This window comes from Oncorhynchus keta, chromosome 34 (assembly GCF_023373465.1).
Source record: "Oncorhynchus keta strain PuntledgeMale-10-30-2019 chromosome 34, Oket_V2, whole genome shotgun sequence".
Classification (NCBI taxonomy): Eukaryota; Metazoa; Chordata; class Actinopteri; order Salmoniformes; family Salmonidae; genus Oncorhynchus; species Oncorhynchus keta.
The window spans coordinates 7612798-7635682 of NC_068454.1; the positions used below are offsets into that span (position 1 = coordinate 7612798).

Genomic DNA, 22885 nt, shown 5'->3' on the forward strand with positions numbered 1-22885 from the left:
AAAAAATTAATATATTAATATCAGAATTCTAAATTGTTAACTACCTTTCTATTATGAGAATTAACATATGGAGTATATACTTTTTACTATGGCACAAATTAAACAATTGTTAAAATCCACTGAAGTGGTAAATGCTATTTTTTTCACCCTTTCAAAGAGGAACTAATTTCGTTCCCAGACACTTCCGTCCAAATGTGCGTGCCTGGGGAGGAGCTTACAAGGCAATATAATTGTTGTGTTTCCGCACGAAAAATAAAAAACGGAGCACCAAAATGGCGACCTCCTTACTTCGGCTAGGACGACTGGGGTCTCTCAAGGTACTATTCGTTGTTTATTGTCTAAACATGTTTTTCTTCAGTTGTCATTTCGATTATTTTACAAATAACATTTTCGTTAGTTGATTGGTTTGTACAGTAATCAGCGTATCGTAACCGTTTTATTTTAACATTAGCTAGCGTCCTTCTGTCCTGTTGACCGAAGGCGCAGGACTGCTAGCTGTATTTACATTTACATTACATTTACATTTAAGTCATTTAGCAGACGCTCTTATCCAGAACGACTTACAAATTTACCATCCTCTACATCTCATTTTTTTGAGACTATGCTTCATCGTGTTCATTAATAAGATTTAAGCTAGATATTTAGGTTACCTTGTTATTGAATAACGTTAAGTCAAAATTAGCTTCTCCTGGTCTCATTGTTAAGCTCGAAACGTTTGGTAGACAATACCAGAAGGAGCTGGCAAGTGGGCTTTAACAGACTGGAACGCAGGGCTAGACTAATGAATGCTGAATTTACAACATAAAACAATGGTATGTATTTCTTTCTGTTTAGGTTCTCCAGAAAGAGAGCTGGGGCCTTTTGAGGAGCTCCTCTGCCGCGGCATTCTGCACCAAGGCTGGGGAGCCAGAGAAAGCTGTTAAGGCAACGACTACAATTAAGAGTGCGGCTATTTAAAAAAACAAATAATTTACGTTAATATGTTCTATTCTGGGTCCTTTTTACTCTCCCCTAGGTAACAATAACGGCATTTCTTTCTCAGGTATAGCCCACACTTAGTGTCTCCCTGATGTGCCAATATAACCACATTCTGGAATCTTACAGATAAACCATGACCATTTCCTAAAGCCAATTCTACTGCTCCTTTAAACATTTGCTTGATTGCACTGGAACCGGGATTAAGGATGCATTAACTGGTTAACAAATAGTCACTTTTTTTCCCTGATGTGACCAACAGAAAATACTATAAGATATCTCTATATAATGACCAGATGCTTATTTCTCCGCCCTAACAATGGTAGTCGTCCCGAGGCTGGAAGGCAGGTGACACAGAAAAGCATTGGGCTTGTTTTGGACAGATTTTGGGCTAGAGTTAAACATCTCGCTTTGTCTCTTCTCTGATACTATGCATGCATACAAGGACCAGACATTTTTCCTTAAGAGCTTAATTGGAAACATGCAACAATAGAACGCTTGTCGTCTAACAGTCAAAAATGTATAGCCTAGTATTGAACATGCAGCTCCTGTAATGAAGCAGGTAATGAAAAGTAATTTTCAAACGTTTGCCAAAAAATGCAATTTGCTGGAAAACCCCATTCTAAACCTAATGTTAGTAGTTGTGACAGATTAACTTCTCTGTTAGAAACTTAGAGGGGGAATCTACAACAATTAGGATTGGTTGCTAATATGATTAGGATTGTGCCTTCGGCTTCTGGACACCGGAAGAAAGTGTATATGAACCAGATCAGGAGAGAAATTCTGGGTTAATGGCATCAGGAAGTCTTTATAAAATAGTTTCTATGGATGGATTTTTCTCAGGGCTTCTTTTCCAAGGTAAGACGACTCATTATTTGAAGTAAAGCTTTCAGACAGTTCCTGCCTCAAGCTCACATTGCAAAGTGGTGAGTGATACGCAGATAGCATGCCTATCGTTGACTATAGCCTATGCACTCTGATGGTAATTGGGAGGTGCGCTTTAATTACGAGTTGAGATTGACAAATAAAAATAGTGCCTTTTTTTTATCGTGTCCATCAAAGTTTTTAACACGCGGTTGCATTTTGACATTTTATTTGTTGTGCAATGATTGGGCTTTCAAAAGCATGTTTCACTCCAGTGAGGAGCTACTCTGACGCTGTCTGACAGGTGGTAGGCTATTATGCTCCTCAAACTAAATAAATAAGATGCGTGACGACTAATGAAAATACATGCGCACCAATTTCATCCCACAAAATTATGGAAATTGACCCATAGACCGATAAGCATTAACCGGTCAAAATGTATTTTTAGCAGCTCGCTGATTTAACTGTTAACCCTCTCTAAAATCCCTAACAGGGCTGTATCATAAGAATCTAGAGAATGTAATTTTACAATGGTTAAACTAGTTCCACAGTAGCTTTGGTGTCAGGAGTTTTCTGTGTTGTGTTTGGCATAGATGGTTTTATTTGGAGACGAGCCTCCTGGTTGTGAGGAACATACTGATTAGGCTATGTACTCTTACATTTTTTTTTTTGTAACTTATTCCATTTACCATTTCTTAATCCCTAGAGGCCTCAGAAGAGGGGGTTGCACTACAAGCCTACAACACCACGGTTGCCTTCCCCGTTAAGCTTTCAGCCTCAGGACTTTCCCCAGCACAGGCTCTAGGTGAAATTGAATCAGTGGCTAGCCCCGTCACTGCTGAAACAATAGTATCCGCAGCTGCAGAGCCAGCTACCTTTTCCACTTCTGCAAGCCATGCTGACGCTATGCCTGCTGAAACTGCTGTGGCTGAAGAAACCGCTAGTCTAGCTGTACATGTGGCCGCTCCAGTCATAGAAGTGGCTAAGTCTGCCCCTGCTTCTGAGAGTGTTGCAGAGATCACACCCCTTGTCACAGAGGAGGCCGCAGCACCAGAGACACCAGTAGTAGAATCCACTACACCAGTTGCCAAGGCCGCAGTAGTCGCTGTTGCAGAAGCTGCTCCAGTTGCTGAGGCTGTTGCCAGTGTAGCCGCCCCAGTTGAAGCAGTTGTGGCAGAGGCTCCTTCAGTTGCGGAGGCTGTCGCCGAACCTGTTCCAGTCGCTGACATTGCTGCTCCCATCGTCGATTCTGCTCAACCTGTAATTGACGCCGCCACCAAAGTCACGGATGCTGCTCCCCCAGTTGCTGAGCCTGTCGTTGCTACCAGTGATGAAGCTCCCGTGCCAGAAGACATTCCAGTTTCAGCCTCTGCCGATCCACCTTTAGTTGATGCTGCAGCCTCCACTGAACCTGGAGCCCCAGCCGTTGAATCCTCATCCAGTGATTCTGACTCCGACTCCTCTGACTCTGACACCGACTCTGATGATGATGATGATGAGATGTCCAAAGTGAAGTCAAAGGCAAAACCAGAAATCCAAACAGAAAAAAAGAAAGACTCAGGAAAGGAAGCAGTGGCTTTGGCCAGCGACGCTGAGGTGGCAGTGACGTCTGATGCCATACTTGTGGCCACTGCCAAAGCTGTGCAAGAAGCTACACCTGCGCTGACTCTGAACGCCGTTCCTGAAACTGTCAAGGACAAAGCACCAGAAGTTGTAGCCGAAGCAGCACCAGAAGTCACAAAAGAAGTTCAAGCGGCCACTCCAGAAATTGCAAGTGCTGAGCTGGTTGACCCCACCTCTGTCCTGGAAGCCGACCCAGCGAAAGCTACCCTGGAGGTTGGCCCTGAAACTGCCCCTGCTGCAAGTTTTGAGGAGCTAGTAGACTCTGCCCCTGAGATCGCTAGTGTACCCAAAGAGATTTTTGCAGAAGCTGCTCCAGAGGTTGAAGTAATGCCTCCAGAAGTCACCGCTGCACCAGAAGTCACTCCAAAAGTTGTACCAGAAGCGGCAGAAGAAGCATCTGAAGCTGCCCCTGTAGAAATTGCTGCTGAAACCCTTGTTGAACCTACGGCGGAAGATGCACCGGCCGTTGCTAAAGCTGCCCCAGTTGAAGCCGCAGCAGATGTGCTGGTAGACATCGCCCCTGTAGTGGCTGAAGCCGCAGCAGAGGTGCTGGTAGACATCGCCCCTGTAGTGGCTGGAGCCGCAGGAGAGGAGCTGATTGCAGAGGCCCTGGCTGAGGCAGAACCGAATGAGACCTCAGAGGGTATACACAACACCTCGTCTAAATCCTACTCTTTCTCTCCTCTGTGGACTTTTCCAACCACAGATGGCCATACTGCTTTAAAATGTCCTTCATAACACAAAGGGTTAAATGGTAATATGTTGTAAATCACATGAGTGGTTTGGCTGTAGCTTCTACATTTTTTGCAGTTTTCTTTTTGACATTTCATTGACTGTAGCTATCTGTATTGCCATTCATGTGTAAGGCAAATTTCTTAAGTGAAAGTATACTCATTTCACACAACCTGATACTTTATCTACTTCAGCCAAGTGTGAGATGCATGTTTGAATGGTATGCTTTTCACCTTAGCCCTGCCTGCTTGCAATCTCCTGTTATATACTGAGGGTTCCCAGTTGGGACTTTGGGTCTGTATTTGCATAATTTTATTTACAAAAGCTTTGCCTTTTTAATACCTTGCCTGCACTTTGCCTCGAGAGGTTCATACTGTGAATATTTTGGAGGACACTGCGATGCATGGTGTTTGACTGACTCACATTGGACTCTTCACACAAACAAAAACGTAAACTAATCCTGCTCTGTTTCCTCCCCTCACTCTTATGACTCGTTGATCTCCCAGGTGGGGCACACCTGCTCTCTGTCCATATGTCTCACCTTCCTTCCTTTCTTTAGCCACCTCTACTCCTAGGGTGTTTTGGTTTTATTTACTGTATTTGGTATATTATTCTCTCATGTCCATTGACACATATATATTTGGATTCTGGGTTATATGCTATGGTGTACATGCTAAATGCTAAGGCGTACTGTACATTCTAAAGTGTACTGTACATGCTAATGCATACTGTACATGCTAATGGTAACGTTACAGTGAACCAGCCTCCCACCCTTCACCCCAGCTTGAAGAACTGAAGCTGGGAGTGATCACTCATTGGTCTCCTTTCACTTCTTTCTCCCACTTTCTTTCTCTGGACTTGTGTGGATATGCATGCTGTCAATTAATGAAAATGTCTGTATATGCACATGAGGTGGAAGGTGTCATTTTGCGTATGACTGTCACCTAACTTATTTCAGTGTGACCTGTTAACCCTCTTTTTTTTTTTTAAGCCTGCCGTTTCAAATTGGCGAGTTGCCCCCAACAAGTTGGCTTACAATATTGCAGTAGTATTTGAGTAATGGTCTGGGTATTGTCCAATTTTGGTATTTTTAACAAAAAAAACATGACAACTTGTGTATAAAACCTTATTTGATATGGTCAAGAATAATCCTACTTCAAGGATAATACATGTATTTTTTACATGCTGCCCAATTGACATGCTGCCCAATTGACAATGTCTCATTCATGCTTCTGCCAAAGTTCTATTTGTATGCCAGTTTAGTTTTCTAATTGGCTGTTAGTGCCCTTTTGCTATCCTCATTCTCCCCTTCCTTCCCAGAAGGTTGTCCTGTAGACAATGGATGCTAAGGCCATTCACATCAGCCTATCTCCAGGCTCTATAGGTGGGGATACATCCTTAACACTGTAGAAAATGCCCTACCATAAATTACTTTTGTCAAATGGGTGAATATTTAAATGTGCACTTAAAAATGTCTTTTAATTTTCTTTTTTAAGATAAGTGTCATGTATGGGCATCACTTTTTGTGGCTAGTGATTATACTTTTAAAACATGTTCTATTCCTTATGAGAATGGTTTTCTGCTAAAAAAAATTGACAGTTGCCGGGGCTCCGAATAACACTAAAACCAAATGCAACTCACCAATTTGCAAACCTCCTTTTTCTACCTTTGGGTTCTGGTTTTATTTAGCCTAACTCCAGGTCAGTCAGGATAACCTTATGCCTGTGCTGTGTCTTATACCCGTCTCTGTTCTACCCCCTTCAGCTGCACCTCCAGAGCCAGCCCCCGAGCCCCCCGAGCCATTCGACAACAGCACTTATAAGAACCTCCAACACCACAACTACAACCACTACACCTTCGCAGACCTGGACCTGGAGATGGCCAAGTACCGTCTTCCCCAGCCCTCCTCCGGTAGACCCTCCCCCAGGCACTGAGACAGCCTGGAACCCAGGCCCCATGTCCCCAGACAGCATGTCTCTGATCCCACCGACCACCCCATTGTCTTTTTTTATTTTTATAGAAGAATAATGATTTTGCCTTGTACTTTATGGTCCCTAAGATGTGCTTGTAATTCTGTTAAAATAAATCTATTATATTAAACTACACAAAATGGATCTGAGGTGTTGAGATTTTGTATTGAGGTTTTTCTCTCATTTTTATAATAAGGGGGAAATATTTAATGTTTCTTTGCCGGGTTCTGCGTGGGGGTCATTTGAATAGTGCTGTATATGCAAATATTTTTAATCTACATTCTATTTTAATGACAACCGATTTTTGACTCTCTCTGATCGTTCAGTACACATCCCGTTGACCTAATTATCACAGCAGTACAATCACAACACTGCACATCTGAGAATGGATCTTTGTCTGTAATAATACATTACCCACTTATGTGGGAGGAGGATAAGGCTCCTTGTAAAAGTCACAATGTCAAGTTAATTACATTAATTTCATTGTTATAACAAATCAAATGTATTTTTAAAGCCCTTCGTACATCAGCTGATATCTCAAAGTGCTGTACAGAATCCCAGCCCAAAAACCCAAACAGCAAGGCTTTTCATTTTGCATTGACCTAGATTAAAGAGTGGTTTATATTTTTGCCAGGCATTCAACCAGCAAGATAGGCCATCATTGTAAATAAGAATTTGTTCTTAACTGACTTGCCTAGTGAAATAAAGGTTCAATAAAACAAAAAAAAAAGGCTAGATTTGGGGCGAGAACAAGGCACACCGGACGTGACATCTCCTCCCCGTCTATAAATATTCATGAGACAAATATCCTGCGTGGCCATGCGCGATGACGCAGCACGACAACTGCGGATCCCGATTGCTGCAGCCGCTTGTCAGTGTGACGAAGATTGGCACTCAGGTAAGCTGTCACTCAAAATCTTATTTTTTCCGTTCCCTATCAATCAAACCAATCTGGGCCGCACAGAATAATGCCTAGGCCAAAAGCTCGGGAGGTGGGGAGGCTAGTGGAGTTCATGTAGCTTTGAATAGATGGCCGGAGCCAAGGAAGATGGAAATTACTCGAGGAAAAAAAAAATGTCGGCGTTTTAGGGAGAGGAGGAGGAGGGGGGTGGGAAAGAAAGATTCTGAAAAAGCAAGGGCGACAGCTAGAAGCAAGGCCCCAGCCAGTGTACCCTCTTCCAGTTGAATCGCGAGTGGCACAGGGGAGGGATAGGCAGCTGTCCCTTACTTGATTGATTGATGTGGGCAAGATTTTTCGAACTAAAATTAGAAACTAATATTTATAAATACGTTTACGAATAGCAATACTAGTTTAATACAATGTCAATGCATATGGGATGAAATACGCACTTTATATGCACTTTAATCCAGCAGCATTTTGTCATGTTACTGTATTTTCGCGCAGCTACCTGTGTAAGCGGCAGCTGATCCGTCTCAGACACCGCTGTAAATATGGCGCTTCTGCTTAACTTCACCATTGCAAACTAACGTTTCAAAACAAGGACACTTCACTTGGTGTTGCGGCCATGAAAAGAGTTCATGCATATTACATTTAGCACACATTTGAGGCTGTTATCGCCTAATTTAGTGGGCAAAAGGAACCATTTGCAATTTATTAGCTAGTAAGCTAACTAGCTGGATAGTTGCTTTCGTAAATAAACCAGCTAACGTTGGCTATTTTGTTTAGCGACCTTGTCTTGAACAAGTAAACATTCGCAATAAATTTAGTTTAAAGTTCTCTGAAACTGAATTTTTACTTCACTGAATTGTCTCACTCCGACAGCTTTTCCTTCATATGATTGAAAGCTAATCCAATAATTGCTTGCTATTGCTAAACCATCAAGAAGCTCTACGAGTTGTCTTTGTTGCTGCGAGAAATGGCAGCAGTCGGGTTTTAACATGGTGGGTGTGTGCCATCAGTTAGGACCGTGGACATTAACCTGGTTTCACGATAAGACATGTGTGATTCGCACCAATGTCGTATCCTTGCACACGAACGTAAGTCAAAGACGTGCACAAAGCTGTACATTTCGAATGCACGCGTATAAACTACATTACATTTTGTTCCCCTCCTTATAGCCTTTGTTTCCTAAGCCATTTATATGTAAATATACATTCATGTTTCATTCTCGTTTTGACGAATACCTTACACTGTAAGGCTTACAGTCAAATATGTAGCTGCATTATCGTGTATGTTATTGCACTACAGGGAGTAGATAATCTCTGTCAGCAATCCAGCATTGCCTTGTTCTATTCATAAACATGGGAAATTAATCAAGTGTAAAAGTGGAATGTAATCGCGTTTAGGCCATTAAAAACATTATTTATTTCTATGGTTTAGACTACAATAAGGATCAAATATTTATAGCACTTGGTCTTTCAAAGAGGGAAAAACAATTCAATAGATTTTCACTGTAGTTTAGCAATTTACCTCAACCCTTCTCCATAGTGCACTATTAGTCCAATATTGTTTACCAAATACAAATGTCAGTCTTTGTAACTTGTCCTGTTTTCAAATAATCTCCATTTATCATGAAGAGTAATTTATACTATAATAGCCTTTTGGAATTCTCAACAGTGTGTGGACCTATGTGTTTTTCTAGGTCCGCCAACATGATGGCTGCCCAGTCGGAATCCATAGACAAGTACCTGGAGGGAGAGCAGCAGGTGGGTCAGAAGGACAAATTTAGTCTGAGGCTCAGCTTTGCGGCCTACTTAAACCACGAGCGTGGGGTGTAAGGGAAGATTTGAAGTTGTTGAATATTTTTTTTATCCATCATCAATGTATACAAAAAAAAGGTTGAACTACTGTCATTTTTACCTGCAGAATGTTTTTGGGTGTATTGTAATTCCTGAAATGATTTATTACTATGTATTTAGAATGTATCGCCACAACTACAGATATCCAGCTTCTATCCCAAGCGATAAGGCTGCTGAACAATTAATCAAATGGCCACCTGGACTATTTGCATTGACACCTCCCCCCTTTGTTTTCACACTGCTGCTACTCACTGTTTATTATCTATATCACTTCACCCCTACCTACATGTACAATTGACCTCAATTACCACAACTAACCTGTTTATTATCTATGCATAGTCACTTCACCCCTACCTACATGTACAATGACCTTGACTAACCTGTACCCCTGCACATTGACTCTGTACTGGTACCCCCTGTATATAGCCTTATTGTTACTTACATTTTTTACAATTTTACATTAGTTTATTTATTAAATATTTTCTTAACTCTATTTTCTTAACTGCATTGTTGGTTAAGGACTTGTAAGTAAGCATTTCACAGTAAGGTCTACAACTGTTGTATTTGGCCTATGTGACAAATAATATTTTATTTTGATTTGAGAAAAGGCTGAGAACATATCAATGTGACTAACTTGAGGTTTTCCTGCTCTAGCAAACAATTATTTTTTTAGAACATTTGCTCTCAATCAAAGCCATTGTTGGTTCAATCACATGGCTGGAGATGGGATTTCTGCTCTTAGAAGTGAGCCTGGCTAGCTGCTGGTAGGCAGTGTGAAAATATGAGAGGAGGAGCACGTGAAGGTGTCTGAATTAATTTGCTCAAAGACAAGCTTGGTGCACCTATCGGTAATGGATAAACATGATATGCCACGACTCATCTTTTTATTCGACTCCCGTCCAAAGAGATACTGACAACCTCTGTATCATTCACCCATTTGAGAATAATTTAGGAAGGCTATTTCCTTCCATTGTGTACTGAGAAAACAGTCCTCCAACCTATTACCAATGCCAACAGTCCTCCAACCTATTACCAATGTCAACAGTCCTCCAACCTATTACCAATGCCAACAGTCCTCCAACCTATTACCAATGCCAACAGTCCTCCAACCTATTACCAATGCCAACAGTCCTCCAACCTATTACCAATGCCAACAGTCCTCCTACCTATTACCAATGCCAACAGTCCTCCAACCTATTACCAATGCCAACAGTCCTCCTACCTATTACCAATGCCAACAGTCCTCCAACCTATTACCAATGCCAACAGTCCTCCAACCTATTACCAATGCCAACAGTCCTCCTACCTATTACCAATGCCAACAGTCCTCCAACCTATTACCAATGCCAACAGTCCTCCTACCTATTACCAATGCCAACAGTCCTCCAACCTATTACCAATGCCAACAGTCCTCCAACCTATTACCAATGCCAACAGTCCTCCAACCTATTACCAATGCCAACAGTCCTCCAACCTATTACCAATGCCAACAGTCCTCCAACCTATTACCAATGCCAACAGTCCTCCAACCTATTACCAATGCCAACAGTCCTCCAACCTATTACCAATGCCAACAGTCCTCCAACCTATTACCAATGCCAACAGTCCTCCAACCTATTACCAATGCCAACAGTCCTCCAACCTATTACCAATGCCAACAGTCCTCCAACCTATTACCAATGCCAACAGTCCTCCAACCTATTACCAATGCCAACAGTCCTCCAACCTATTACCAATGCCAACAGTCCTCCAACCTATTACCAATGCCAACAGTCCTCCAATCTATTACCAATGCCAACAGTCCTCCAACCTATTACCAATGCCAACAGTCCTCCAACCTATTACCAATGCCAACAGTCCTCCAACCTATTACCAATGCCAACAGTCCTCCAACCTATTACCAATGCCAACAGTCCTCCAACCTATTACCAATGCCAACAGTCCTCCAACCTATTACCAATGCCAACAGTCCTCCAACCTATTACCAATGCCAACAGTCCTCCAACCTATTACCAATGCCAACAGTCCTCCAACCTATTACCAATGCCAACAGTCCTCCAACCTATTACCAATGCCAACAGTCCTCCAACCTATTACCAATATCAACAGTCCTCCAACCTATTACCAATATCAACAGTCCTCCAACCTATTACCATTGTCAACAGTCCTCCAACCTATTACCAATGTCAACAGTCCTCCAACCTATTACCAATGCCAACAGTCCTCCAACCTATTACCAATGCCAACAGTCCTCCAACCTATTACCAATGCCAACAGTCCTCCAACCTATTACCAATGCCAACAGTCCTCCAACCTATTACCAATGCCAACAGTCCTCCAACCTATTACCAATGCCAACAGTCCTCCAACCTATTACCAATATCAACAGTCCTCCAACCTATTACCAATATCAACAGTCCTCCAACCTATTACCAATGCCAACAGTCCTCCAACCTATTACCAATGCCAACAGTCCTCCAACCTATTACCAATGTCAACAGTCCTCCAACCTATTACCAATGCCAACAGTCCTCCAACCTATTACCAATGTCAACAGTCCTCCAACCTATTACCAATGTCAACAGTCCTCCAACCTATTACCAATCCCAACAGTCCTCCAACCTATTACCAATCCCAACAGTCCTCCAACCTATTACCAATGCCTACAGTCCTCCAACCTATTACCAATGCCAACAGTCCTCCAACCTATTACCAATGCCAACAAGACCAATCTTCTCACGGCTTATTTAGTAGTTGTTGAGGCATGGTTCTGAGCGTTACCTAACCACTACTATTGCTCCTCATTCTGCTTTCATCTCATCTCCCTCGCTCCCGTTTCTCTCCAGATGCTGGGGGCGGAGCAGGCGGACGGTGACGAGGGTTTGGATGCAGCCTCCAGTCCAACCCCCACTGAGCCCCAGACCCCCATGGATGTAGATAAGGCTTCCATATACCGGTACACCCCCTGACTCTGTTGGCCCCCTGACAAAGCTTTGGTCAACACCCACCTCAATTACTTTCAAAAAGGAATTGCTGCTGCAGTTCGGTCGTAGATGTTGTCGGTGCTTATGTGCCCTACTAACGAAAATATGGAGTAAACACGACCACATGTAACATAAAAGTAAATTATGGCAATTTAGTGACGTCTCTTCCTGTGTCTATGTGTGTTGTTGCAGGCATCCCTTGTTCCCTCTCCTGGCCCTGCTCTTTGAGAAATGTGAGCAGTCTACACAGGGCTCAGACTGTGTCACGTCAGCCAGCTTTGACGTGGACATTGAGAACTTTGTCCGCAGCCAGGAGAAAGAGGGCAAAGCCTTCTTCAGTGAGGACCCTGATCTCGACAATCTGGTGACCTCCCTCATTTGCTGTTAATATTCTTTGAATGATTTTCCATCACAATGACCTCTAGTGACACTATTCGTACATTTTAGCAAATGACACATGGGAAGTGAGCTACTGTTTTATTAGCGCTGTTTGATGAAGCCGGTTGGCCACATATAAACATTACAACAGCCTTATACTAAAGTATCTACCAGTGGAATAAATGGTGTATTTACTATAACAGCCTACTATGCACATGCCATTTTCAATGAAAACGTCCTGGCCTCTCATAACTCCTCTCCCTGACCTGACCTTTGACCCCCTAGATGGTGAAGGCCATCCAGGTGCTGCGGATCCACCTGCTGGAGCTGGAGAAGGTCAGCGACCTGTGTAAGGACTTCTGCAGCCGCTACATCTCCTGCCTCAAGACCAAGATGAACAGCGAGACGCTGCTGAGTGGAGAACCTGGCAGCCCCTACTCATCTGGACAGGGTTTCTCCCCCACCAAGATACAGGTACACACACCCTGCCATACAGATTTATTTTGCTGCCGACATAAACACCCATTATGAATCCACAATACACACACCCTTATATACTGCAATACACACACCCTTATATACTGCAATACACACACCCTTATATACTGCAATACACACACCCTTATATACTGCAATACACACACCCTTGTATACTACTATACACACACCCTTGTATACTGCAATACACACACTGAATCTGTAAAACATAGATCACACCTTGCCTATTATATACACACATGATGCTATATATTGACCCATGAAGACTCCGTTTAACCTGTGTGTGTGTGTGTGTGTGTGTGTGTGTGTGTGTGTGTGTGTGTGTGTGTGTGTGTGTGTGTGTGTGTGTGTGTGTGTGTGTGTGTGTGTGTGTGTGTGTGTGTGTGTGGTGCAGACGTCCAGCTCTTTCACAGGTACCCTCAGTCCCCAGGGGATTGTGGTGCCAGCATCGGCCCTGCATCAAGGCAACGTCACAACAGTCAACCCCACACAGGTTATAGCAGGTATGTCACCCTGGCATACAACAACCACAGGTAGAGCCTCAGACGCCAACCCCCACCGCCATCACCTCAATAAGAATCACAGTGGCGGTTTCCCAACCACAGATTAAGTTTAGTCCTGGATTATATTTCAATGGAGAGTCCAGGACGAGCGAGGCTTAATCTGTGTGCCGGAAACCGGCCCTTAGCGTACAGCTGTCTGTTTCTGTACCAGCAGTTTCTGAAAATAAATAAGGGCTACTCTGAAAGCATTGTTGGGTCCTTGTGTTTCCTCCAGGTGGCACAGTCTACCAACCAGTCACAGTAGTCAACTCACAGGGCCAGGTGGTGTCACAGACCCTCTCGCCCCAGACCATACGCATCCAGAACACACAGGTAAGACACACACATCTGGATGCTAACATTTACTGCCTTCTGAACAGCCCCCCACGCTACACAGCTGAACAGCCCCCCCTCCCCCCCACACGTTGCGTAAATGTGAAAGAATATGGAAACCTCACTGTAACTTTCTTCAGCTCCAGCTGCAGCTCAACCAGGACCTGAGTTTCTTCAACCACGACGACAGCTCACCCAAGAACAAGCGTGGCGTTCTTCCCAAACAAGCCACCAACGTCATGCGCTCCTGGCTCTTCCAGCACATCGGGGTGAGTAGAACACAGGCACACTCTATAGGTTTACAACCTGGAACGATTCTGGGATTTGATTAGCTTGGCTTGCAGTGCAAGATGAAAACACTAACTACTTAAAGGAAAGGTCCACCCATTTTGAATGTTATATTGTTTTTGTACATCTCTGAGTGATGTTCTATCTATTCCCTGGGTCATTTCATGTTTTAATTTGTAGCTTGAGTTATTGGCGTTTTTAAGCAGGCAGAAACCTAGCCAGTATGACGTAGTATTGTGATAAAGTTTCTCTCACTACCCTGGAATACGACTTTTAGATGGTGAAAACGTCTATCATACATGTCAGATTTAAATACTAACTCGGGAGGATGTCGTATTGATCGTATTTTTACGATACTCCTACCTCGAGAAATGTGTGATTTAAGCACATTTCTCCTTTGTCTGCCTTTTCAGTCCTGGTTGCATTGCATGGTGCCGTTGCCAGAGATATTATAGAAAAGAGATAGTAATCCAATGAATGAAGGAACGAATAATGCCCCACCCAGCAGACTGTCGACCAATTGCGTTCACGTTGTCATGCTGCGTCACGCGGTTGCCAAGCTAATCGTCACACAATTCCTTCTCAAAGTCAAATGTCGAAAAAACGTGCTTATTTTCCTCGAAAGTACATCATGTTACGATTCCAAAGCTACATGATACTACAGATAACAGGTTAATCATCTCGGAAGAAAATTGTAAAGTTGTACTTGTTGATGAAATTCGTGCTAATATTTGGGTGTTGAGCCAGCACTCCGTGAAGGAGATTGCTTTTTGTCCCAGAATGGTCCAGATTGCACACGCCAACCCATTGACGTAGCATGGGCAAAGTTTCCCATCTCCTCAAAAGTATTTCTGCCTTTGAAAATGTCAGACTCCACTCTGTGAGCAACATTACATGCTGATATGTTCTTTGGTATTATTGTGTGTAGCTAGCTAGCTAGCTGGCCAGCCCATAGAGAGAGCATTTCATTGTGGATTTGAGCTGCAACAGATTTACACAAATGTTTTTCCCTGTTGCTACCAACCTTATTATGACGGCAAAATGAAAGATTTGTTGGCAAAAAATATTGTTCTTAATATTGTTATTTAACACATTTAATTAGTGGTTTTGGGTGGATTTTTCCTTTTAATTACTTATTTTAATGGCTTTAATTTAATGACTTTTGTCTTATTTCTATAGCACCCCTACCCCACGGAGGATGAGAAGAAGCAGATCGCTACCCAAACTAACCTGAGCCTCCTCCAAGTCAATAACTGGTGAATTACATGAACCCATGCCACACTACCATGAAATATCACCTAAGACTATGAAATACTATAAAGAACGACCTCTCCTAGCGTGAATCCAATAATGTGTCAAGTTTAGTTATTGGTTCAAACCCCTTGTTTCCCCTCTTGTGATTTGTCCAACCTTTCTTCCTTCTCTCTCAGGTTCATAAACGCGCGGAGGCGAATCCTGCAGCCCATGCTGGACGCCAGCTCTTCGGAGACACCCAAAACCAAGAAGAAACCTCCTCCGAACAGGCCGCTACAGCGCTTCTGGCCTGACTCCATCGCCACGGGGATGACCCAACAACAGGTCCAGATGCCAGATGGTACTTAAAAAAAAATATATATATTTCACCGTTATTTAACCAGGTAGGCTAGTTGAGATCAAGTTCTTATTTGCGACTGCGACCTGGCCAAGAATAAAGCAAAGCAGTGTGACACAGACAACAACACAGAGTTACACATGGAATAAACAAACATAATACAGTAGAAAAAGTCTATATTACAGTGAGTGCAAATGAGGTGGGATAAGGGAGGTAAGGCAATAAATAGGCCATGGTGGCGAAGTCATTACAATATAGCAATTAAACACTGGGATGGTAGATGTGCAGAAGATGAATGTGCAAGTAGAGATACTGGGGTGCAAGATAAATAAATAGATACAGTGTGGGGATGAGGTAGATAGATGGGATATTTACGAATGGGCTGTGTACAGGTGCAGTGATCTGTGAGCTGCTCTAACAGCTGGTGCTTAAAGCTAGTGAGGGAGGTATAAGTCTCCAGCTTTAGTGATTTTTGCAGTTCGTTCCAGTCATTGGCAGCAGAGAACTGGAAGGAGAGGTGGCCAAAGGAAGAATTGGTTTTGGGGGTGACTAGAGAGATATACCTGCTGGAGCGCGTGCTACGGGTGTGTGCTGCTATGGTGACCAGTGAGCTGAGATAAGGTGGGGCTTTACCTAACAGAGACTTGTAGATGACCTGAAGCCAGTGGGTTTGGCGACGGATATGAAGCGAGGGCCAGCCAACGAGAGCGTACAGGTTGAAGTGGTGGGTCGTATATGGGGCTTTGGTGACAAAACGGATGGCACTGTGATAGACTGCATCCAATTTTGCAGAGTAGAGTGTTGGAGGCTCTTTTGTAAATGACATCGCTGAAGTCTTTATGAAGTTTTACGAGGGTATGTTTGGCAGCATGAGTGAAGGATGCTTTGTTACGAAGTAGAAAGCCAATTCTAGATTTAATTTTGGATTGGAGATGTTTAATGTGAGTCTAGAAGGAGAGTTTACAGTCTAACCAGACACCTAGGTATTTGTAGTTGTCAAAATCGTCCAGAGTAGTGATGCTTGACGGGCGGGCAGGTGCGGGCAGCAAACGGTTGATGAGCATGAATTTAGTTTTACTTGCGTTTAAGAGCAGTTAGAGGCCACGGAAGGAGAGTTGTATGGCATTGAAGCTCGTCTGGAGGTTAGTTAACACAGTGTCCAATGAAGGGCCAGATGTATACAGAATGGTGTCGTCTGCGTAGAGGTGGATCAGAGACTCACCAGCAGCAAGAGCGACCTCATTGATGTATACAGAGAAAAGAGTCGGCCCGAGAATTGAACCCTGTGGCAACCTCATAGAGACTGCCAGAGGTCTGGACAACAGGCCCTCCGATTTGACACACTGAACTCTATCTGAGAAGTAGTTGGTGAACCAGGCGAGGCAGTCATTTGAGAAACCAAGGCTGTTGAGTCTGCCAATAAGAATGTTGTGATTGACAGAGTCGAAAGCCTTATCCAGGTCGATGTACGGCTGTAGAGTAATGTCTCTTATCAATGGCGGTTACGATATCCTTTAGGACCTTGAGCGTGGCTGAGGTGCACCCATGACCAGCGCTGAACCAAGATTGCATAGCGGAGAAGGTACGGTGGGATTCGAAATGGTCGGTAATCTGTTTGTTAACTTGGCTTTCGAAGATCTTAGAAAGGTAGGGTAGAATAGATATAGGTCTGTAGCAGTTTGGCTCTAGAGTGTCTCCCCCTTTGAAGAGGGTGATGTCCGCGTCAGCTTTCCAATCTATGGGAATCTCAAGACGATTCGAAAGAGAGGTTGAACAGGCTAGTAATAGAGGTTGTAACAATTTCAGCAGATCATTTTAGAAAGAGAGGGTCCAGATTGTCTAGCCTGGCTGTTTTGTAGGGGTCCAGATTTCGCAGCTCTTTCAGAACATCAGCTATCTGGATTTGGGAGAAGGAGAAATGGGGGTGCAGTGCTGTTGACCAGGGTAGACAGGTGGAAAGCATGGCCAGACGTAGAAAAATGCTTATTGAAATTCTCAATTATAGTGGATTTATCGGTGGTGACAGTGTTTCCTAGCCTCAGTGCACTGGGCAGCTGGGAGGAGGTGCTCTTATTCTCCATGGACTTTACAGTGTCCCAGAACTTTTTTGAGTTTGTGCTACAGGATGCAAATTTCTGCTTGAAAAAGCTGGCCTTAGCTTTCCTAACTGCCTGTGTATATTTGTTCCTAACTTCCCTGAAAAGTTGCATATCACAGGGGCTATTCGATGCTAATGCAGAACGCCACAGGATGTTTTTGTGCTGGTCAAGGGCAGACAGGTCTGGAGTGATCCAAGGTCTATCTGTTCCTGGTTCTACATTTTTTTTTTTATTTGGCATGTTTATTTAAGATGGTGAGGAAGACACTTATAAAGTATAACCAGGCACCCTCTACTGATGGGATGAGGTCAATATCCTTCCAGGATACTCGGGCCAGGTCGATCAAGTACTGACTTGCTACACTACTCATTAGATAAGCACTGCTATGTATCAAGAGTTGTTAGAGCTGTTGGCAATACTTGTTTTTAAGGTAACTAGGCGCAAGCGCTTTCTGTAATGGAAATGATGGCCACAAGGAGAATTCAGTCACAAGGCAGATTCAAGGCTCCCTTGTTAAAGCGACTTATTTCACAATGGGACTCTCTTTGTGTGGAAATAAGACACTATAGAAAAACATGAGCGCTGTCTGTGATGTCACTGACGTGATGTCACTGACGTCCTCTCCTGGTCGTCTGTTCACCAGGAACCACGGTGATGATGAGTGTGGAGGGTCTCCGGAGCCTGACATCAGACGGTGCCACGCTGGCCGTGCAGCAGGTGATGATGGGCGGGCACAGCGAGGACGAATCAGGAGACAGCGGGGACGAGGACGATGATGACGACATGGCTGGGCTGGGCCTGGACAACAGCGACTCCCTGCAGTAGGACACAGACGTACTGTTCACACACACACATGAAGACATACACACTTAAAAACAAACTTTAATATGTGTGTGTGTGTGGTGGTTAAGACCATCAACTGACCCATTATGTAGGTAGGCTGATAATGAATAAGGCGGGCTGATAATGAATAAGGCGGGCTGATAATGAATAAGGCGGGCTGATAATGAATAAGGCGGGCTGATAATGAATAAGGCGGGCTGATAATGAATAAGGCGGGCTGATAATGAATAAGGCGGGCTGATAATGAATAAGGCGGGCTGATAATGAATAAGGCGGGCTGATAATGAATTGCAACACACACTTCGAACCAAATCAGAGCCATTTTTTATGCTCTGCTAAAAATAGGATGGCTCAGATTATGTATGTACTGTAGATAGACTGGTGTTGCATCGCGAGTACACAATGCAAGTATACGCTCTCTCGATCGGTTTACACAGAGCACAAGCACTGGACATACGGGATCACTCCTGATGTCCCTTTAATGAATGGAGTGTCTTGTGTGTGTGTGAGGAGTTCGGTTTCAGAAAGTGTTTTTACTACATCGTCTCCTTGTGTAGACCAGTGTTTTTCTGTATAATATCATTGTATGTTCCAAAAGGCCGAGAAACGGAAGCAGCCACAACAACAAAAAAATCATAAAGTGTTAAACACACTCTGAAGCTCCGTTACTAAATGTTGAATGATTTCTTATTTTTGGATTGAATCTGTTGTTGGTTGCCAACACTTTCAAGTTGTATCTGTAATGGGTTTTGTTCACTTTGCATGCCTGTGTTTGACTACATGTGCCTACTCTGATTAGGACTGGCTTACAGGCAGAGCCCATGGTGTACAGGAAGACCCTATAGGTCCAGAAAAGCCCATTAGGGAAATTAAAGTAAAGAGGCTTATTTTTATATTACAAACATGAGAAGTATGTTTTTTGTTTGGTGTTCTCATGTTTTGTTTGGAATGTTTATGTACAAAAGTTTTGTTATTGAAACTAGCGGCCCTGTTTTCCAGGGTCCAATTAAGTTTTCTAAATATTGATGACAAATGAGAAGGAAAAAAATGGATTAATGTCAAATGGTTTTTAACACGATCCGAAAAGGCCTTATTTACAGTTAACTGCCAAAATAATGGAAACACTTAAGTAAATGAGGGATACAAAGTATATTTAAACCAGGGGGTTCTACACAGGGTCTGTTTCGGGAGTTTAATTAACACGTTAACGTCCCATCTTGCTTAGGGTCAGGTATTAAAAATGCCCAGTTGCTGATTTATTATGGCTAGAAGAGGTCTCTGTGACTTTGAAAGAGGGGTCTCAAAGGAGCATGGTTTAAAGTGTGTGTGTGTGTGTGTTTGTCTCAGTTACCAGATCTCTACCAAATTGAACACTTATGGGAGATTGTTGAGTGATGCCTGAAACAGCGTTTTCCACCATCAATAGAACACCACAGTGGAGTTCCAGAATGGTGTTGCATCCCTCCAGTAGAGTTCCAGAATGGTGTTGCATCCCTCCAGTAGAGTTCCAGAATGGTGTTGCATCCCTCCAGTAGAGTTCCAGAATGGTGTTGCATCCCTCCAGTAGAGTTCCAGAATGGTGTTGCATCCCTCCAGTAGAGTTCCAGAATGGTGTTGCACCCCTCCAGTAGAGTTCCAGAATGGTGTTGCACCCCTCCAGTAGAGTTCCAGAATGGTGTTGCATCCCTCCAGTAGAGTTCCAGAATGGTGTTGCATCCCTCCAGTAGAGTTCCAGAATGGTGTTGCACCCCTCCAGTAGAGTTCCAGAATGGTGTTGCATCCCTCCAGTAGAGTTCCAGAATGGTGTTGCACCCCTCCAGTAGAGTTCCAGACACCTGTAGAATCGACTTAACGGCACATTGAAGCTGTTCTGACGGCTCCTTCTGGCCCCTACACCCTATTAAGTTGGGGTTTCCGTTATTTTAGCAGTTACCGGTATGTTCTTTTTGTAAAGACATAACTATAGTGAAAAGCACAGAAAGCCTAACTAGGTATAAGCTACACTCCACTACGTTTTCTTTATTTGGACAGTGAAGCTAAAACTTTTACTTTGGCACTTCAGTATACTCCAGCATTTTGTGATTTGAGATCACATGTTTATATGAGGAGACGGTACAGAAAGCCACCTTTTTTTATGTGAGGGAATTTTCATACGTATCTGTCTTATAGTTTAGAAATGAATGCACTTTCTGTATCTAGTCTCCTCCATTTGAATTACTACTTGGACAAATGAACTTTATAGTGTTTTAACAGTTTGTAAAACAAATTGTGGTATTTGGTCCCATATTCCTTGCACACAATGACTGCATTAATCTTGTGACTCTAGAAACTTGTTGGATGCATTTACAGTTTGTTTTGGTTGTGTTTCGGATTATATTGTGCCCAATAGAAATGATTTTAAAAAAAATGTTTTTTTTTACTTCTGTTTAACTAGACAAGTGAGTTAAGAACAAAATCTTATTTTCAATGACGGCCTAGGAACAGTGGGTTAACTGCCTTGTTCAGGGGTAGAATGACTGATTTTTACCTTGTCAGCTCGGGGATTCGATTTTGCTATCTTGTTTAATAGTCCAACTCTCTAACCACTAGGCTACCTATAGAAAGTCATGGTGAATAGTGTAGTGTCATTTTGGAGTCACTTTTTATTGTAAATCAACACTGCTACGTTAATGTGGATGCTACCATGATTACGGATAATCATGAATTAATCGTGAATAATGATGAGCGAGGAAAGCTAAGGGCATAAATGTCATACCTCACCAAAAAATGCTAACCTCTTGTTACTGGTAATGGTAAGAAGTTAGCATGTGATCTTTGTGAGTCTGTAGATGCATGAAATGCATTCAATTTCTAAACTGTAAAACAGATATGTATGAAAATAGCCTCAAATAAAAGGTGACTTTCTGTACTGTCACTGTCAAATTAAACATTTTAGTGTCACGGTCCAAATAAATACATAGGGAACGTAGACAACGGATGCTAAACTACAGTAGAGTGGCATAGTAATATGTTACATTGACAATTGCAGTTGGGACTGAAATTCAGAAATATACTTGATTTGCAGTACCCTCATTTTCTGCAAAACAAGTCCAGTTTTTCCAGTGTGTCATTAAAAAAAAAAATAATAATTTTATAGTAGTCCTGTAGATGTCACTCTCTTTTCAAGTGCACCATTCAGTATACTACGCTTATTGCAACGGTCACAGGGAACTGAAATAGACATTATGGTACTCAGGCAGACAGATCCACAACACAGAGATACAGTACAGATGCAATCACAGTCTACATATACATATACATATTGCATGAGAGGCAGAGAGCAGTAGGGATCCTCTGACCTCACAGGCAGCAGCACATTGGTCCTCAGTTTGAGAAGGACTGGAGTTCTGTGGCTGATCTAGAGATAGCTTTTCCTTTAATGTTTTCCAAATGCGCCATCTAATATTATTGCATAAAGTTCGGGGCCTTTTATTGTTGGGAAAACCTGCACCAATGTACTGTATATTTCCAATCTTATGCTTCTATTTTCTGTAATTCAGGAAAAACTGACATGAGATTTAGATCCCCACAGAGTGTTTCTGGCTCAGGGTCAGGTGGCTCTCAGCTGCACTCTCTCTCTCTCTCTCTCACATCTCTGCTGTTTTTTTTGTGTGTGTTTTAAAAAAAAAATCTGTTGACTTTTCTCTGTTTTGCCTTAGAGCTTTTCTATTTTGGAATAAATTATGCTTAACCTCCTACTGTTGTGTTCCTCTGCCTTCATTGTGCTTGATAGTAGACACGACAAAAGTCAACCAACAAAGGTTATGGCAGGTATGCCAACATGGCGCCAAGCGTCGCCCATCCCTAACTTCATAGATGATATGACTGGGCTGGACAACAGCAATTAACATTAAATTCTCTGGCAACAGCTCTGTTGGACATTCCTGCAGTCAGCATGCCAATTGCACGCTCCCTCAACTTGAGACATCTGTGGCATTGTGTTGTGTGACAAAACTGCACATTTTAGAGTGGCTTTCTATTGTCCCCAGCACAATGCGCACCTGTGTAATGATCATGCTGTTTAATCAACTTCTTGATATGCCACACCTGTCAGGAGGATGGATTATCTTGGCAAAGGAGAAACATTTCTGGGATCTATTATTTCAGCTCATGAAACATGGGACCAACACTTTACATGTGTTTCATATTTTTATTCATGAGTAAAAGAAGTCTAAATTAAGTTGCATGGAACTCACTCTGTGTGAATGACGGATATTGCATTGCGCATACACACATCCTCATACACACACCTTCAATAGACTTTTCTCCTCTGAGGTTGGTGACATCTTAATTGGGGAGAATGGACTCGTGGTAATGACTGTAGTGGAATGGTATCAAACACATGGTTTCCATGGTATCCAGGTGT

The 22885-nt window shown here is 42.9% G+C and overlaps 2 protein-coding genes and 1 long non-coding RNA gene across 19 annotated transcripts; 2 read left to right on the forward strand and 1 right to left on the reverse strand.

Moving 5' to 3' along the window:
* Positions 1-176: 176 nt before the first annotated feature.
* Positions 177-6308, forward strand: LOC118366699 (calphotin-like). 6 transcript variants are annotated; one of them, XM_052492857.1, is made up of 6 exons: positions 258-317; positions 835-943; positions 2546-3963; positions 4009-4105; positions 5515-5578; positions 5959-6181. In XM_052492857.1, exons 1-5 carry the CDS (start codon positions 273-275, stop codon positions 5541-5543), a joined length of 1698 nt encoding a protein of 565 aa, XP_052348817.1. In that variant the 5' UTR covers positions 258-272; the 3' UTR covers positions 5544-5578; positions 5959-6181. The 6 variants fall into 6 exon arrangements, with proteins under 6 accessions (XP_035605183.1, XP_052348817.1, XP_052348818.1 ...); XM_052492858.1 differs by having other exon boundaries at positions 5518-5578; XM_052492856.1 differs by lacking the exon at positions 5515-5578 and having other exon boundaries at positions 5959-6308.
* Positions 6309-6979: 671 nt separating this feature from the next.
* Positions 6980-22215, forward strand: pknox1.1 (pbx/knotted 1 homeobox 1.1). Of its 9 annotated transcripts, none has more exons than XM_052492863.1 (12): positions 6980-7062; positions 8768-8831; positions 11771-11880; positions 12101-12272; positions 12572-12760; positions 13179-13317; positions 13562-13659; positions 13800-13928; positions 15127-15203; positions 15378-15541; positions 18281-18458; positions 19907-22215. In XM_052492863.1, exons 2-12 carry the CDS (start codon positions 8778-8780, stop codon positions 20013-20015), a joined length of 1419 nt encoding a protein of 472 aa, XP_052348823.1. In that variant the 5' UTR covers positions 6980-7062; positions 8768-8777; the 3' UTR covers positions 20016-22215. The 9 variants fall into 9 exon arrangements, with proteins under 9 accessions (XP_052348823.1, XP_052348826.1, XP_052348827.1 ...); XM_052492866.1 differs by lacking the exon at positions 6980-7062 and adding an exon at positions 7104-8162 and having other exon boundaries at positions 18281-18471; positions 19828-22215; XM_052492867.1 differs by lacking the exon at positions 6980-7062 and adding an exon at positions 7104-8162 and having other exon boundaries at positions 18281-18471.
* LOC127914969 (uncharacterized) lies at positions 9252-11764 on the reverse strand. Of its 4 annotated transcripts, XR_008089624.1 has the most exons (6): positions 11547-11764; positions 11407-11462; positions 11127-11350; positions 10735-11014; positions 10203-10678; positions 9252-10146 (listed from the first exon to the last, which is right to left on the reverse strand). It is a non-coding gene; the product is annotated as an uncharacterized LOC127914969 (long non-coding RNA). The 4 variants fall into 4 exon arrangements; XR_008089626.1 differs by having other exon boundaries at positions 9252-10678; positions 11127-11294; positions 11351-11462; XR_008089627.1 differs by lacking the exon at positions 11407-11462 and having other exon boundaries at positions 9252-10678; positions 11127-11294; positions 11603-11764.
* Positions 22216-22885: the final 670 nt, after the last annotated feature.

Excerpts from the sequence above, each read along its gene's own strand:
- LOC118366699 (XM_035749290.2), top strand. The coding sequence starts at position 273 with ATGGCGACCTCCTTACTTCGGCTAGGACGACTGGGGTCTCTCAAG. Across the intron at positions 318-834 it reads GACGACTGGGGTCTCTCAAG|GTTCTCCAGAAAGAGAGCTG; the intron begins GTACTATTCGTT and ends CTTTCTGTTTAG. Across the intron at positions 4,106-5,958 it reads ACCGAATGAGACCTCAGAGG|CTGCACCTCCAGAGCCAGCC; the intron begins GTATACACAACA and ends TACCCCCTTCAG.
- pknox1.1 (XM_052492860.1), top strand. The coding sequence starts at position 8,140 with ATGTCGTATCCTTGCACACGAAC. Across the intron at positions 11,881-12,100 it reads GATAAGGCTTCCATATACCG|GCATCCCTTGTTCCCTCTCC; the intron begins GTACACCCCCTG and ends GTGTTGTTGCAG. Across the intron at positions 12,761-13,178 it reads TCTCCCCCACCAAGATACAG|ACGTCCAGCTCTTTCACAGG; the intron begins GTACACACACCC and ends TGTGTGGTGCAG.